The sequence below is a fragment of the Camelina sativa genome, chromosome 15, assembly GCF_000633955.1.
Source record: "Camelina sativa cultivar DH55 chromosome 15, Cs, whole genome shotgun sequence".
Classification (NCBI taxonomy): Eukaryota; Viridiplantae; Streptophyta; class Magnoliopsida; order Brassicales; family Brassicaceae; genus Camelina; species Camelina sativa.
Window position 1 is genome coordinate 6,877,123 of NC_025699.1, and position 15,696 is coordinate 6,892,818.

At 30.0% G+C, this 15,696-nt stretch overlaps 3 protein-coding genes across 3 annotated transcripts in view; 2 read left to right on the forward strand and 1 right to left on the reverse strand.

Moving 5' to 3' along the window:
• LOC104745756 (putative callose synthase 8) overlaps positions 1–1,310 on the reverse strand; it is a 2,793-nt gene extending 1,483 nt beyond the window's left edge. The window contains exons 1-4 of the mRNA XM_010467085.2: positions 875–1,310; positions 642–742; positions 337–455; positions 13–227 (exon numbers count right to left, since the gene is read on the reverse strand). Coding sequence (XP_010465387.1) covers positions 13–227; positions 337–455; positions 642–742; positions 875–1,106 — 667 coding nt within the window. The 5' untranslated portion in view covers positions 1,107–1,310. The remainder of the gene's footprint in view (positions 1–12; positions 228–336; positions 456–641; positions 743–874) is intronic.
• Positions 7,357–9,964, forward strand: LOC104748197 (putative F-box/LRR-repeat protein At4g15060). Its single transcript, XM_019236680.1, is given in 5 exon segments — positions 7,357–7,440; positions 8,302–9,249; positions 9,342–9,482; positions 9,567–9,791; positions 9,878–9,964. Coding segments are annotated over 5 exon segments (1,485 nt in total).
• The window catches only part of LOC104765294 (trifunctional UDP-glucose 4,6-dehydratase/UDP-4-keto-6-deoxy-D-glucose 3,5-epimerase/UDP-4-keto-L-rhamnose-reductase RHM3), a 3,761-nt gene continuing 2,196 nt past the window's right edge, over positions 14,132–15,696 (forward strand). Inside the window, exons 1-2 of the mRNA XM_010467086.2 lie at positions 14,132–14,330; positions 14,774–15,634. Coding sequence (XP_010465388.1) covers positions 14,801–15,634 — 834 coding nt within the window. The 5' untranslated portion in view covers positions 14,132–14,330; positions 14,774–14,800. The remainder of the gene's footprint in view (positions 14,331–14,773; positions 15,635–15,696) is intronic.

Below are 15,696 nucleotides of genomic sequence, written 5' to 3' on the forward strand. Positions count from 1 at the left end.
TTATGTCATCGCCTTGAGACATGTGAATTTGTGTCTCTTCGTCCAGGGCTTTGCAGTTCTCATCTATCAACTCGGATTTTTCGACAAGTAGTTCACCAGTCTCCTCATCCCATTTTAATAGTATACTTTCTGGGGCTGCTGCGTAAGCACCAGTTGTGTCGTTTGCCTTAAGAACTTCATACAAAACAGAAGCAATTCTGCGTGCGTTTATCAACTTCTCTCGCTGACTATTAAGATAATTCCATAGGTTAATGTTGGCTCGCTAAGATTGAAGTAAAACTAGCACTAGTAATGATCAGTATAGGTTAAAAAGAAAGAACGATACGGACGATATACCTATTATCCAAATTGAATGCTGCACCATTTCTGATAACGTATTCCAAGTAAACATCATAAACACGTTTGAGTTCCTTATTATCCCTCTCTTTTCTTAACCTCGCAGTCAACTCGTCATCCTACTAGGAAACAATGAAGACACATGACAAAATAATTAAACAGATAATGTTTAGATATTTCATGAATAATCCGGAAACTCTAGTCCACATCATTTATACGATCGTTCATATCTTTAACAATAACCGTAGACTTAAGAAACTAGCTAGAATCAGTAGTGTCCCGTTCTACAATATTGGATGACTTGCCTTCTCAAGCCTTCGAAGAAGAGAATTTTTGAACTGTCGTACACCTCTTCCGGTTGAAGTAGCGTCAAGTCGGTGAGCTACCTCAAACGTATAAAAACGGCCTGCGACAAAAATACTTATGAATCTTTTATAACAAGAAAGCGACAAGAAAAAAAAACAAAGAAAAGAAGAGAAAATTCACAAATAGTAACGATTGACCTAAAAACATTAAAGAAGACGAGAGTAAAACTCACAAAGATAAGCAATACGAGGTTCTTCAGACTCAACCAAGTTTGCTACACGAAGAAACCTTTGAATCCCTGAGGCTAACGTCTCCGGAAGCTTCTCGCTGTCACAGGGCTCCCACACATATTGTTCCCGAAAAGTGACGGATCTCGTGAACTGCTGCGAATCTTCGGGGAAGATGGGATCCATATCAACAAAAACTTCGGTGGAATCAACGGGGACAATTTCTTCGTGAGACATTACGAAAGCTGATTGTTTTACGGTTCTGGTTGGCGTTGAGATAGGTCGAGATGAAAAGGTTCCATTATATAAAGCGGCAATTGCTTAGCGAGGCGAGTTTCCATGTCAATTAACTAAGTAAGCTTTTTACTAAATTTGTACTAGAGAAAGTGGGTTCCCAGCAGTATTTTGCACTTTACAACAACATAACATACCAACGTGCATGGGAAAAGTTAAAAAAAAAAAAAAAAGTTTGTTGAGTGTAAAGGAGCCAAATCTTATTTAATTGAACTGGAATGTAAAGGCTAAAGGCTAAAGCATATATATATATATACTTAATGTTGATGTGCATATGTTATGTATCTATTTCTTAGTCATTAAGATTATATACGTACTAAAAGGCTACAAAAGTAACTTGGGTATCCAAAATCAAACGAATCTGTATTTGAAACATTTTGTTTTGTTTCATATATCATATCTAAACTATTATACATTAAAAATGAGATTATGGATAGTCGATTTCAGTCTAATATGTATAGACCACTAGTGAAGTTTGATTACTGCATGGTAGTTTTGTACTAACGAAATGTGTTGATTTGTTTGAATGTGAATACTGTAAGTGAAGATTGAATCAGTCGCCATACTAGTGTGAATCAGTCATGGTTGTGATTAAAAAAGACCATGGGATTTATATATCACTAGATTAGGACCCGCACAATATGCGGGTTTTAAAACTATTTTAATCAAATTAAAATTTTTAAAAATATAGAAATATTTTTTGTAAGTGAAATATATTTTTCAGAAATAAGTAGATAAATATTTTTAGTTAGAGAGGAGTTTTTAATTTAATACACTAATTTAGATTTTTATATTTAAAACTTATTCTTACAATTCTTATAATAATCTAAAGCTAAATTATCGACCACTATAATGTTTTTGAAACATTAACTATTACAAATATTATTATTGTCAAAATTCAAAAAGTTCAACAACTTATTTACAAAATGTTTTACATGCAATCAACCCATCAAAACGTCATCTTATTAGCATCCACATACAGTTTCACTCTATGTTTTACTACTAATAATGTATTCTTACACCCTAAAATATTTTATTGTTAAAGTACACTCTTTATCACCACCTATAAAATGTATATGTGAACAAATTAAACCAATTTTTGTCTGTTTATTTTCACTTTGACGTAGTTCTTTTTCACGACTAAAATTTTTAGTGACAGTTTGTTTAACTACTAAAATTGTTTGCTCAAAAAATATTTCAGATGAAAAAGTGTGAAGAAAATAGCTAAATGATTGCAATGAGTTTATGACCAACCTAATAAAATTTGAGAAATTAAAAGACAGTTAAAAAAATAAACCATGATGATATAAGAGTCTTAGATAATATAGATATAAAATATAGACTAAAATAAAAAATCTAAAAATACTACAACATAAGAAATTTAAAATATTTATTTTAAAAGAAACAAATTAATATTGATCTTACATATTTTTAACTGAAAAATAAAAAATAAACTCAAAATAATACAGAATTTTTTTTAAATTTATATATATATATATATATCAGAAATTTCTAATAAGAAAATTAAATTTAACTAAATAATATAACTAAAATATAGAAATAGTACAACATAATTAAATTAAAACATTAAAAAGAAGGAATAAACAAATATTGATGCAAATAGAATAAAAGTTCTTACCATCGTCTAAGTTGCGAAGTTGTAATTTAGGAACCCTGTATTTTGGTAAACTATTCAAGACAATGAAAATCAGTGAAATTTTTAAAATAATATGATGTCTATTATTCATAGATGTGAAAATAGTCAGATATGTGGAAGTAGTCAAAGATATATGTTTAGCATCCCCTATATAATAAAATGGAAGTACACAACCTTTTTTTATAGACTATATAATATGGGTTATAAAATTAATTATTTGATAGGTCATAGGTTATATGAGTTATAACCATTAGTTAATCTCGATTTAAGGCCTGACTGGTTCAAACGCTGCGGTTGCGGTTGCGGGAGATTACGGAAGCGGACGATTGCGGTTTTAAGCGTTATGAAGCGTTTTGAACGACTGATTTAGCGGTTTAAAATTGGTGCGTTTGCGGGAGGTTTACGACTGGTTAACCAGCGGGTGCAATAGCGGTTGGAACATAATAAATGTGATATATAATATATAAATGTTTAAAAACACCAAAATTTTTATTAAACTTGATTTATAATTAAAATTTATTAAAAAAATACTAAAATAATTATTCAAAAACAAATAAATTACATATTGAAATATTTATTCCTGTATGCATTTGGTTTTTCACCAAAAATTTAATCAAGTAATTTGATAATTGACAAAACATATGCTTTAGATCGTAGATATTTTCTCTTTTCTCTTAGATCGTGGGTCAGTAGCTGTATCGGTAGGAATGGTCAAGTGAGAGTTGAGAAGAGTCACTAGTGATTTGTTTTAATATTTTTCACAAATAATCTTATTTTCTTAAATTTCTGATGAAATATTATATTTATTTAGATTTTTTGAACTTATGTGCGATGTGCCATTAAATTTACATTAAGTTTTCTGGATTATTGTTAATTGGAATATTATTTTCTGATATGTTTATTTTATAATCTCTGCAATTATATCCGTACTTCATTTTCTCCAATCATTAATGAGTTAAATGGTTAGATAGAAGATATAACAAAAAAAATCATTATCATTGATTTTTTTTAAGTTTTTTACAAACAAAAAAAAATTCCAACCAATCGCCCGCAACCGCAAACGTTTGCGGGAAGCAGTTTTTGGAATTCAGTGGTTTGGAGCGGTTGGGAGCGATTTGGAGCGATTGGGAGCGGTTTGTGTGATTGGTTCCAATCGCTAGCAATCGCTACCACCCGCAAAACGCAGCATTTGCGGGAAGTAGCAGGAGAACCAGTCAACACCTTAAGATCTGCTAAAACAGGATATTCTAAAGAATAAAATAAAATCTCCAAAGATTATTTAATTAACCATATATAGGCAAACATATCTAAAAAAATATTCACGGATTAAGAGTAATTTTTGATTATACTACAAATAAACCGATCAATAATCCATCGTTATCTTTTGATAAGGTATCATTTCTCGGTTTATGTCTTTTAATTCTATCATACTTATAATGATGATTATGATGTTTATACACATTAGTACATTATAATTCATGGTGTACTGCAAGTTAAAATATTATACAACGGAGTTATATGACATGACGTGTTTGAGTAGATACTAATATAAATTTAAAATTTCATTAATTTGGTGCTACACAAATAAAATATAATTTCATTATTTTGTTATACAAATATTAAATTAATAGACATATATAATTAAGTTGATTAAATTAATTTTGAAATAAAAAGTTAATATGCGGTAGGCTGTAGGTTAAGTCATAGAATTAACAATCAAAATACAATATATAATTTTAAACCCTAAACAATTCAAAGAAAATTAACAAACAATATTTTTTTATATCAAATAACTTAATTTGCGGTGTACTGCATGTCAAAATCTATACAAAATATAAGTTCTTTCAATAAGTCATATTCAACATATGATTTAATGGCATAGTATTTCATCTAAAAAAAATAACTTTTAAAACAAATAAAACAATCACATATATGGTGTTTTAAATAAAAATTACAAAATAAACAAAAGAAATTTCAATATATGCTATAGCACGGATTTATCATATTTAGCATATGATTTTATTGCATAATTTTTTATTCACAACAATTTTTAAAAACAATCACATAAATTGTATTTTGTATAAAAACTACAATATAAATAAATTAAAAAATTTAACCCGTGCTCTAGTGAAATAAACCCGAACTGACCTATCAGCATATAGTAAACAGTTCTTATTGCTTGCCAAATCGTAGTACCTTCACTTTTTCGATATATTAGAGAAAGCTATTTTTTACAGTTGATCTGCCAATTTTATTAGTTATCTCTTAAAAAAAATATAAGCCCAACTGTTAATATTTAAGAACCGGCCCACTTTTTTCTTTATTTAGGCTTAATAAAAAGATCATAAGTATTTTATTTAGGTTTCTTCTGTTCCTCTATTTTTATTTTCCTCGCCTCAACCAAAGTTTAGTATTCTACAAATTGGTGTTTATGTCAACGATCGGAGAATCTATACTATTAAAAGGGAAGCATTTTTAATAAGTAGACATAGAGTTTGAGATTATTACAATGAAATGCCACTCAAAACAGAACAAGGATATGTATAAATCATGTAGCCAAACTGATTGAAATTAAATTGGAGCCAAACAGATTGATAATAATTATACTAGCCGAACAAATATTAAATGATAATAACACATAAAATTCGGAAACAATTAAGACCTACTATAAAATCGGAAACTTACTATAAAATTTAAATAAATTAATCTACAAAATTAGCGTAGAATTTAAACAACTAATTAAAACTAATTAGAAGGGAAGTTCATAGTATAATCTAAGCAACTTAAATCTAGGAAAATTCGAAATTAATACCAAAATCTCCGAAAAATCAATTAAACGTAGATAATAAAAAAATCAGAATCAAATATATCCCTAATAATTTGTACTTGCCATAACTAATCGACTATTAAAAATCAAAACAGTCAACATTATACCATTTTAATAACAAACTAATTGATTGTTTCTTAAAATATCTACCAATATAACAAATGTTTTTCCTAACCTACTAACCATTCAGAGTAATTTTAGGAACCATAAAACTATTAAGAAAAATATATTTTTAATGATGAAAGATTTTTTTAATCCTAAATGACAGCTTATTTGTTTTTGTATAAATACTGCTTCTATTGACAAGCCGATCACTCAGATTCATTGATATAGTTCTATTAAAATATTTCTTTTGGTGTTTTTTTTGTAGTGTTCTTTTGGTGTTTTCTTTGGTTCTATAAAATCAAAATAGTGTTTTTGGTGTTTTTTCTCACATGCCTCGGATATTAACCCAGTGGCATCTTGAGTATGAAGCAAAAAGAAACCAGGAAATGCAAAATTCATGTATTATAGTCTCAAAATTACATGTAAACTAAAGTTATTATTTTGTTTTTTGTACTTCAAAAAGCAAGTATATAAGTTTAAGTACACGTCAACATTAGGATGAAAGGTTATGATAATTTTATTTCCATGTATATACATGTATTAATGAGAGTTTGACTTTGAGCGGTTAACAGGACAATGAATATGCCATTTTTGAATAAATATGGCATCATCAGTTACATATTAAGATTCTTAATTTAATATTGGATTATTTTCTTAAGCCTATGTTTTCTCACATTTTTTTTTTTGGTTTATACAGAGTGACATGTAAAGCCAAAATCATAGGAAAAACTGTTACAATGTTTTCAATACAAAAAAATCAGAATACACAAGCTACACCGCACCTTTTGCACAACTCTACATGTTTTATTTTTTTATTATAACTTATACATGTTATAATAGAATATAACATTACTGTAGTGGCAACCCTCAAGTTTCAATAATATATTATAAGGTCTGTTCGTTTCAACCCTCAAATTACAAGTGAGCGACTTAAAGGCAACGAATTCGGTAATTAGTGTCGGTAAAACTAAACCAGAGACAGATTAAGAAAATGTGAACTTGCATGATTAAACGAACTGGCCCATAGTCTAATCAAAGTTTTGAAATTGCATGATTAAAAGACTTTTAAAAATGATTTACGATTGTAATGTCTGTATTTTCTAAGGTAAAACAGGGAGGAGAAAAATCAAGGCACTTCTTGACGTGTAGTATACTTTACTTGTGATTGATTTTACTGTATTTAGAATTATATATGAAAACAAATAGTGTAAAATATATATATGTGTGATATAAAAGATAAATTATTTTTTAATATATTACATAAACATAAAGGTAATTTTTGTTTTTTTGGTCGTAAAGACCAGCTAATTTTTTTTATCCATTGGATCCTGATCATATAAACTTGTGGATCTTTGTTTACAAATTACAAAATAATTAAAATTAAATCAACAACTTTGATAAGTAGCCAATATTTATGAAAGTCGTTTTTAAAAGTGTTCATAACTAATCAGATTATTAATATTGGTAATGTATATATGGAAACTTATTTTATTTTGGTAGTATATTATTTGATATTTCTAAAACGACCATCTAATTTAATATCTATATGGAAAGAAACATGTAATTCGGAGAAAATATATTATCTAAACTATTCTGGATAAAATATGAGGATGAGAATTTTGGGTAACATGAATTCAAGCATGATAGATTTAGACATAACATTTACTTATGTGGATTACATGGGACGGGTTTTTTGTGGGTCAATATAATTTAATACTCCCTCCGTTTCAAAATATAGGATGTTTTAGAGAAGTTTGTTGTTTCATAATATAGGATGTTTTCAAATTTCAATGCAACTTTTAGATTAGTTTAGTAGTTTATATTATGCAGTATTGTTTCTGATTGGTTGAACTTATTAAAAGTAAAGTCTTCTTAATATGCGTGCTTTGCTTAAAACATCCTATATTTTGAAACGGAGGGAGTATATTGCAGGGCACACGGGGTTAATCTGCTTGAAAACTATTTTAAAGTCATCCAGTTCATGAATTTCTAGCTGATCACTAATCCATATCACAATCGATCCGGGTTCGCTATCATGTCGATCCAAAATTTATGGTGATAACAATATTATGAAAGAAATCCATTATAAGTTTATGTTCTAAATGTCATATCAAATAAATATATCTACCAATAAAATGTCGTACATATATGCAGTTCCAAATCTCTTACATATTTTCTTATTTGTTGGACTAGAATATAAGATCTCAAATATTTAAATTATTATTAAAACCTTAGTTATGCGATAGAATATAAGATCTCAAATAGTTAAATTATTATTAAAACCTTAGTTATGCGATGAAAAATCTTAACATATACGGGACGAGACGCATTTTCTGTCCCAAAATAAACATACCGTTTTTTATTACTACTTTTTTATATGTATTGTCTTTATTGATAACAAAAACAAATCTGATCATTCTTTTTCTCTAAACCAAATGTAGAGTTTAGATCTTGAATATTAATAACATTTCTAAAAAATTGTTTAGAAATATGTTAGTAAACTTTGTTTTTGAAATCAACCCCGCACATACGTGCGGGTCCGAATCTAGTCTTCGTTAAACCCGAAAAAGAGTTTCGGAGATTTTGAAGACGTGGATAATATAAGTCAATTGCCTGATGAATTGCTATTGAAGGTACTATTGTTTCTCCCAACAAAAGTTGCTGTAAGCACAAGTATATTATCCAAGCGATGGGAGTTTCTTTGGATGTGGTTGCCTAAGCTTGAGTACGATTCAATCTATTACTCATATGATGGTCCCCTAAGTGTAGGGCTTGATCCTGAACGTGAAAATCTGGTGAATTTTATTTAATTCAATCTGCCATTACATAAAGCTCCGGTCTTAGAATGCTTTCGTCCCAACTTTAGCTATGGACCAAATCAAATAGTTAAAGCTGAAACTTTTAGTACGTGGGTTGTAATAGCAGTTTCTCGCTGTGTCCGTGAGTTAAGCCTCAAACTTATTGATTGTACGAATCACACGTTGACTATGATACCGAGTAGTTTGTATACCTGCAAATCGCTTGTGATCTTGAAACTCATAGACGACATAGTCGTGCATGTACCTCGCATGGCTTGTCTCTCAAACTTAAAAACTTTGCTCCTTCGACGTGTGATTTACTCAGATGACAAGTCTTTTTACCGACTTCTTTCCAGTTGCCCTGTTCTTGAGGATCTAATGTTGGAACAACATAAATATCACTGTCTTAGAACATTGAGGGTAATTGTCCCATCTTTGCAGAGACTAACCCTAAAGATAAGAAGAGGTGATAAGTTCGATGAGCTTGTGATAGACACTCCTTCTTTGAAGTATTTCGAAGTTACGGATTATAAAGAAAGATATGTAACTGAGGACGATAGCTACTCCTTCGAATTCAAAGATATGCCTAACTTGGAGGAGGCGTACATTGATTCGAAAAACCCTGATGTCGAAAAGTTTGTTAGATCAATCACATTCGTCAAGCGGGTCTCATTATGCATACGAGTCAATGCTGAAGAGGTATAATCTGTTTCCATTTATCTACCAATCTCATTTTAGAAAACTCAACCAGCTGGTTATCTTGAGGTTGAATCATTTTTCATCATGTGCAGGCGGTGTATCGTGAAGGTCTTGCATTTAACCAGCTAAAACATCTGAAGCTATGTCCATGCGATCCAAATTGGTCGAAACTACTTGTTCGGTTACTTAAAGATTCTCCTAATTTAAAAGAGTTAGAGGTCTATATTAATGATGTAAGTTTCTTTCATAGAGTTCGTTCGTTTTTGTTTAATTTACCGTAAATTATGTTTAAGCCATGCTCTCATGTTTGATCTCAGGACCATAAAGAGAGTAATTTAGATCCACTGCTTCGCTGGGATAATGAACTGAATTGTGTTCCTGAATGCTTGTTATCGAGTCTTGAAACTTTCAAGTGGACAGGGATACAAGGATCTCGAAAAGTGATAGATTTGGCAAAATATATCTTGAGAAATGCTCGTTGCTTAAAGGCTGTGACAATCAGGTTCCGGTCTGCTCTAGAGACTGAAGATGAACGTGAGATGGTGATCCAGGAGCTGTTACTTTCTTTGCGACATTCGACAACTCATACTATGTTTTCATTTATATGAACCGTACCGGTCTGCTCTAGATGATCACCTCAATGCCGCTAGTGTTTATTGTTTGGAAGTTGCTTGCCAATTTTAAGATGTTGGCTTCGACAAAGCTATTGTTATGACTAATAATTATGTGATCAATTATGTAACTCTTGAAGAACAATCATTATTTTTCAACAGTGCCTAAACTATTAGTATCATTCTCTATTGTTTCATCGTGTTCCAAACATATAATATACTAGATTAGGACCCGCACGAAGTGCGGATTTTAAAATAATTTAATAAAACTAAAAGATTTAAAATTATAGAAATACTTTTTTGTAAATGAAATGAACAATACCTCTTCATTCACCCCCTTATAAAATAAGAAAATAAAATATGTATACATTATTATAAAATTAAAAATTTAAATTACTTTTTTATAAACCTAAACTGATATATAATGTAAAATCTAAACGCTAACCATCTCATTTGTAAACTCAAACCGACATATAATTTCGTTCTAATTGTAAAATCTAAACCTTAGCCATCTCATTTGTAAATCCAAACCGACATATGTTTTCGTTCTAATTGTAAAATCTAAATTCTAACCATCTCATTTGTAAACCCAAACCAACATAAAATTTTGTTTTAATTGTAAAATCTAAACCCTGACCACCTCATTTGTAAACCCAAACCGACATGTAATTTCGTTTTAATTGTATAATCTAAACCCTAATTCTTATTTATAAATCCAAACCGATATATAACCTTGTTTAATTGTAAAATCTAAACCAATCAAATATTTAACTTTCCTTTTATTTTTTTTCTATTTTAAACTTATTATTACAATTCTTACAATAACCTTAAGCTAAATTATCGACCACCAAAATATTTTTCAAATATTAACCATTATGAATATTATTATTCCTAAATTTCAAAAGCGTTCAACAATTTATTCACAAAATATTTTACATGCAATCAACCCGTTATAGTGTTATCTTATTAGCATCCACATACAATTGTACTCTTTGTTTTACCACTAATAATGTGTTTTATTGTTAAAATATGCTCTTAATCACCACCTATAAAATGTATATGTGAACAAATTAAACCAATTTCTGTCTCTTTACTTTCACTTTGAGGTAATTTCTTTTCACCACTAAAATTTGTAGTGACAATATGTTTAACCACTAAAATTGTTTAGCCAAAACATATTTTTCATGAAAAATTGAGGAAAAAATATCTACATAAATGCAATGAGCTTATGACCAATCCAATAAAATTTGATTATAGGTGGTAGTAAATATTTTCATTTTTGCTTTTGGATTGTTTTTTTTTGTTGGTAAATATTTTTAACTTTTTTTTAGCGATTAACTTAGACATGTGTCAAAATATAAGATCGTTAACTTGACACATGTCGCGATCATATTAGACAGTAATTTGGACACGTGTCGACATCTTATCGATATAATTGACACACGTCACAATCTCGTTAATGAGTAATTTTGACATCAAACTTTATATAATAAGATAATATAGAGTTTTTGTAAGCAAAAAAACTATTTTTCTGATCCAACACTAGTATCCTAACATGTTGTTTATACTTTTTTCATTTTTGTTTCCCATTTTGTTAGTAGGATTTTATTCTTTTAAGTAGATAGTTCACAGTAGCATGTACTTAGGCCGGACCCGTAGTTAAAGCTCAACAAGCAAGGGTTTCAGACAGCAGAATTTATATAGGATTTTAGGGGCATCAAATGTGAGAATATTCTTTATAGCCTAGTGGTTTAACTATTCAAGTGTTGTTCTCATTGCCCCTCTTAGATTCGAATCCTCTCAACTGTTAATCAATAAATGAATTTTTTAAACCATTTTTCCTTCTTTTCTCCAAAAAATTGATTTTTTCTTCCATTTTTTCTTTAAACAAAAAACAATTTTACTAATATTATTTTGTTAGATTACTTAAAGTTAAATTATTTAATAACTAGATTAGGACCCGCGGTGTACCGCATGACAAATTATTTATAATTGAAACATTTAAATTATAAATTGTATTTGTTGACTAAATATGTTATAATTATATAATAATTATTAATTTTGTGGTTTAAAGTTTAGACAATATGATACTGCAATATAATTTATTTTTACATAATATTTATTAATCAATTTGAATAGACATGTCTATTTTTGGATACCGATAGTGTTAACAAAATAATGAAATGATGTTTTACCCGTTTAACACCAATGAATGATATTTTAAATTTATATAAATATCGACAAACCTGCTATATAACTCCGTCCCCAGGTATTTTAACTCGCACTATATAATCTTAATTTTTAATAGTTATTGTTTTATATTATAAATATTAGATTGAGTTGATATGTTATTTATTAAAGTTGTAACCATTTACATTTTATAAGATTGACGCTTCATATAAAGTTTAAATATTTATAATACTTGGAATTCTTAAAATGGTTGAGTATTTCTCATATTTGAAGTTTCATAAAAGTTTAAATATATTATTAATATTTTAAAGGTCTTCTAACTTTTTTTAAATATTTATAATATTTGAAACTTCATAAACGTATAAATATTATTAATATTTTTAACATTTTATAAAGTTTAACTTTCTAAAAAATAGAAATATTTATACTTTTTATAAAATATAAATATTTAACTTTTTAAAAGTTTTAAATATTTATAATATTTAACTTTTTAAAAATCTTTAAAACAAAGAACTGGAATAAACCAAATAAAAGCTTTTTAAGTTTGAATGTCTGATAAATCAAGCTTTCTACTCAATTGTATTATGAACATTTTGGTCTCTTTTATAGTATGACTTTGAACTATTGCCCAATTATTTAGGCGATGTGGGATATTGTACCCGTATTTAGTTATTCAATCTATTGAATAATATATGCCCGCTTTAAAAATTTGTATTACATAGTATGTAGTAAAAAATCACAATTTTTATTAAACTAAATGCATAATAGAATAATTCAAGATAATTTAAATATAAATTCAAATAAAAATAAAAGGGAATCATAAAATTAAATTTGTTCTTTAATTATTTAAACTAATACTCTTTTGTCTTCTTCTATTTCCTTTTTTCTCAAGTTTGCCAATCTCTATGATTCATTTTTATTCTTAACAGATCAGAAGAATTACTATACAATGGCTTAATAATTAAATGGAAAGTGCTAATTTCAGATAAAGTAATTATTATATAGTTTTTTTCTGTCTGTTTTTTTTTTCTTGGTTAACTCAGAGAGTAAATCTCCAGACCCGTGGAAGGTCCGAGACTAATCTCTCTGGGGGAAGGGCATCCCACGGATAGGGTCCCCCTAGTTATGCAAATGGGCCGTAAGCAATGGACCCATACCCATGTAGCCAAAGGGATAAAGCTGAGCAATTCTTGCGCTTGGGAAGAATCGATCCCTGGCCTAGACCAACAGAACGACTCTTCCACCAAGGCTAGAACCACTAGCCCACCACCTCATGGTTGTTTTTTTTCTGTCTGTTTTGTTTGTTTATTTATATTCTTTTTTTTTATTATCATTTTGAACATCCAACATTTGTTTATATTTGTAAACATATTAAGCTTTAGCTTTTATGTCATTGTATTATGCGAAACTTTTTTTTTGGGCATCAATCCTTAGTTTGCTTTAGGCACCATATAGATAGTACTATTTATATACTCCCTCTGTATCAAAATACTTGATGTTCTAGGATTTTTTCTTGTATCAGAATACTTGATTTTCTAGAGTATTTAATGCATTCTTATTTTCAAAATCAACTAACTATTTAATGATTTTGCTTTTACTATAAATAAACTATTAAATCAATCCATTTGTTCTAAGCATAAAAAAAAAAGCACACGGTTATATACATCATTTATTGTTTTGGGTTAATCATTTGTATTGTTTGGATGACATTAATTATTTTCTTAATCCTAGTGAAAATCTTAAAAAATCAAGTATTCTGATACAGAGGGAGTATATGTTTGTTCGTTCAAAGTTAATAAATTACAAACAAAGAAAGTTGTCTTCCTAGTTCCTACATACAATTGTGAAACCGAAACTCATGCGGACAAATCGAAATTTCTACGTTTGCCTATATTTTCGGTTAATTAATCTAGTATAAATGATAGGAAACTACTATAAAACAATTAATGTCAGGTGACGAAAAAAGGAAACAAAATAATTAATTTGCAAATGCGTAATAATGGGGTAAATTAGTCATTTCGTAGTCTCCCCCTGGTTCTCCGTAACTGTCTCTCAAAAATTAATTAGAGAGAGAGAGAGAGATTTTACTCTTTAATTTCAGAGACGCTCGTCCGTTTTGGTTCTTCCCCCTTCCCTTCCCTTCTCTCTCTTTCTTCTTTCTTCTTTCTTCACTCCTTTATTTATTTATTTTATTTATCTCTTCTCCGGCCACGATTTTTTTTCCCTCTCTCAACAGATTCGTCAAGCTTTAGATTCATCCTGATCTCTCAATCGATCCCGGTACGTTAACTCTTTTTTGCTTTCACAATTTTGTTTCCTGATCTCTAAGCTTAATTTGTGAAGGCTGCGTTTGATGCAATGTTCTGAAAATTTTCTCTTCTTCGTTCGTTTTATAATGTCTGATGCTTTCTCATCATCGCTTTTCGTTGGATCTATCTGCTGCCTCAATCTTTGCGAAATTTTTTTGCGTATTTTGATTGCTACATTTGTCTTACTCGCTGTGGATCTAGATCTGATCAATTTTTTTAGAATTATCTCTCGCTTATAGCATCGTTGTTGCTTCATAAAATTTCTCTATCGAAGCTGAATCACAGTGAGAGATTTCCCCAAAATGAATAGATCTGAAATGGTTCTGCTTAGTTTTGTAGTCTATCTGTTTGATTAAATTACATTTGGAGCTTTCCTGAATGCAATTTTCATGGTTTTTTTTTTTGATGTAACAGATTTGATTGTTATTTCCACAATTCAACATGGCTACTTATAAGCCAAAGAACATCCTCATCACTGGTGCTGCTGGTTTCATTGCTTCCCATGTTGCCAACAGACTTGTTCGTAGCTACCCTGACTACAAAATCGTTGTCCTTGACAAGCTTGATTACTGTTCTAACCTCAAAAACCTCAACCCTTCTAAATCCTCTCCCAATTTCAAGTTTGTGAAAGGTGACATCGCCAGTGCTGATCTCGTCAACTACCTTCTCATCACTGAAGAGATCGACACCATTATGCATTTCGCTGCTCAAACTCATGTTGACAACTCTTTTGGTAATAGCTTTGAGTTTACCAAGAACAATATCTATGGTACTCATGTTTTATTGGAAGCTTGTAAAGTCACTGGTCAGATCAGGAGGTTTATTCATGTCAGTACTGATGAGGTCTATGGAGAGACTGATGAGGATGCTTCTGTTGGAAATCACGAGGCTTCTCAGTTGCTTCCTACTAACCCGTACTCTGCTACTAAGGCTGGAGCTGAGATGCTTGTGATGGCGTATGGTAGATCTTACGGGTTACCAGTTATAACAACTCGTGGGAACAATGTTTATGGTCCTAACCAGTTTCCTGAAAAGTTGATTCCTAAGTTCATCTTGTTGGCTATGAATGGGAAGGCTCTCCCAATCCACGGAGATGGTTCTAATGTTAGGAGTTACCTCTACTGCGAAGATGTTGCTGAGGCGTTTGAGGTTGTTCTTCACAAAGGGGAAGTTAACCATGTCTACAATATCGGGACTACGAGAGAAAGGAGAGTGATTGACGTTGCCAATGACATTAGCAAACTCTTTGGAATAGACCCTGACTCTACCATTCAGTTTGTGGAGAACCGGCCTTTCAATGACCAGAGGTACTTCCTCGATGACCAGAAGCTGAAGAA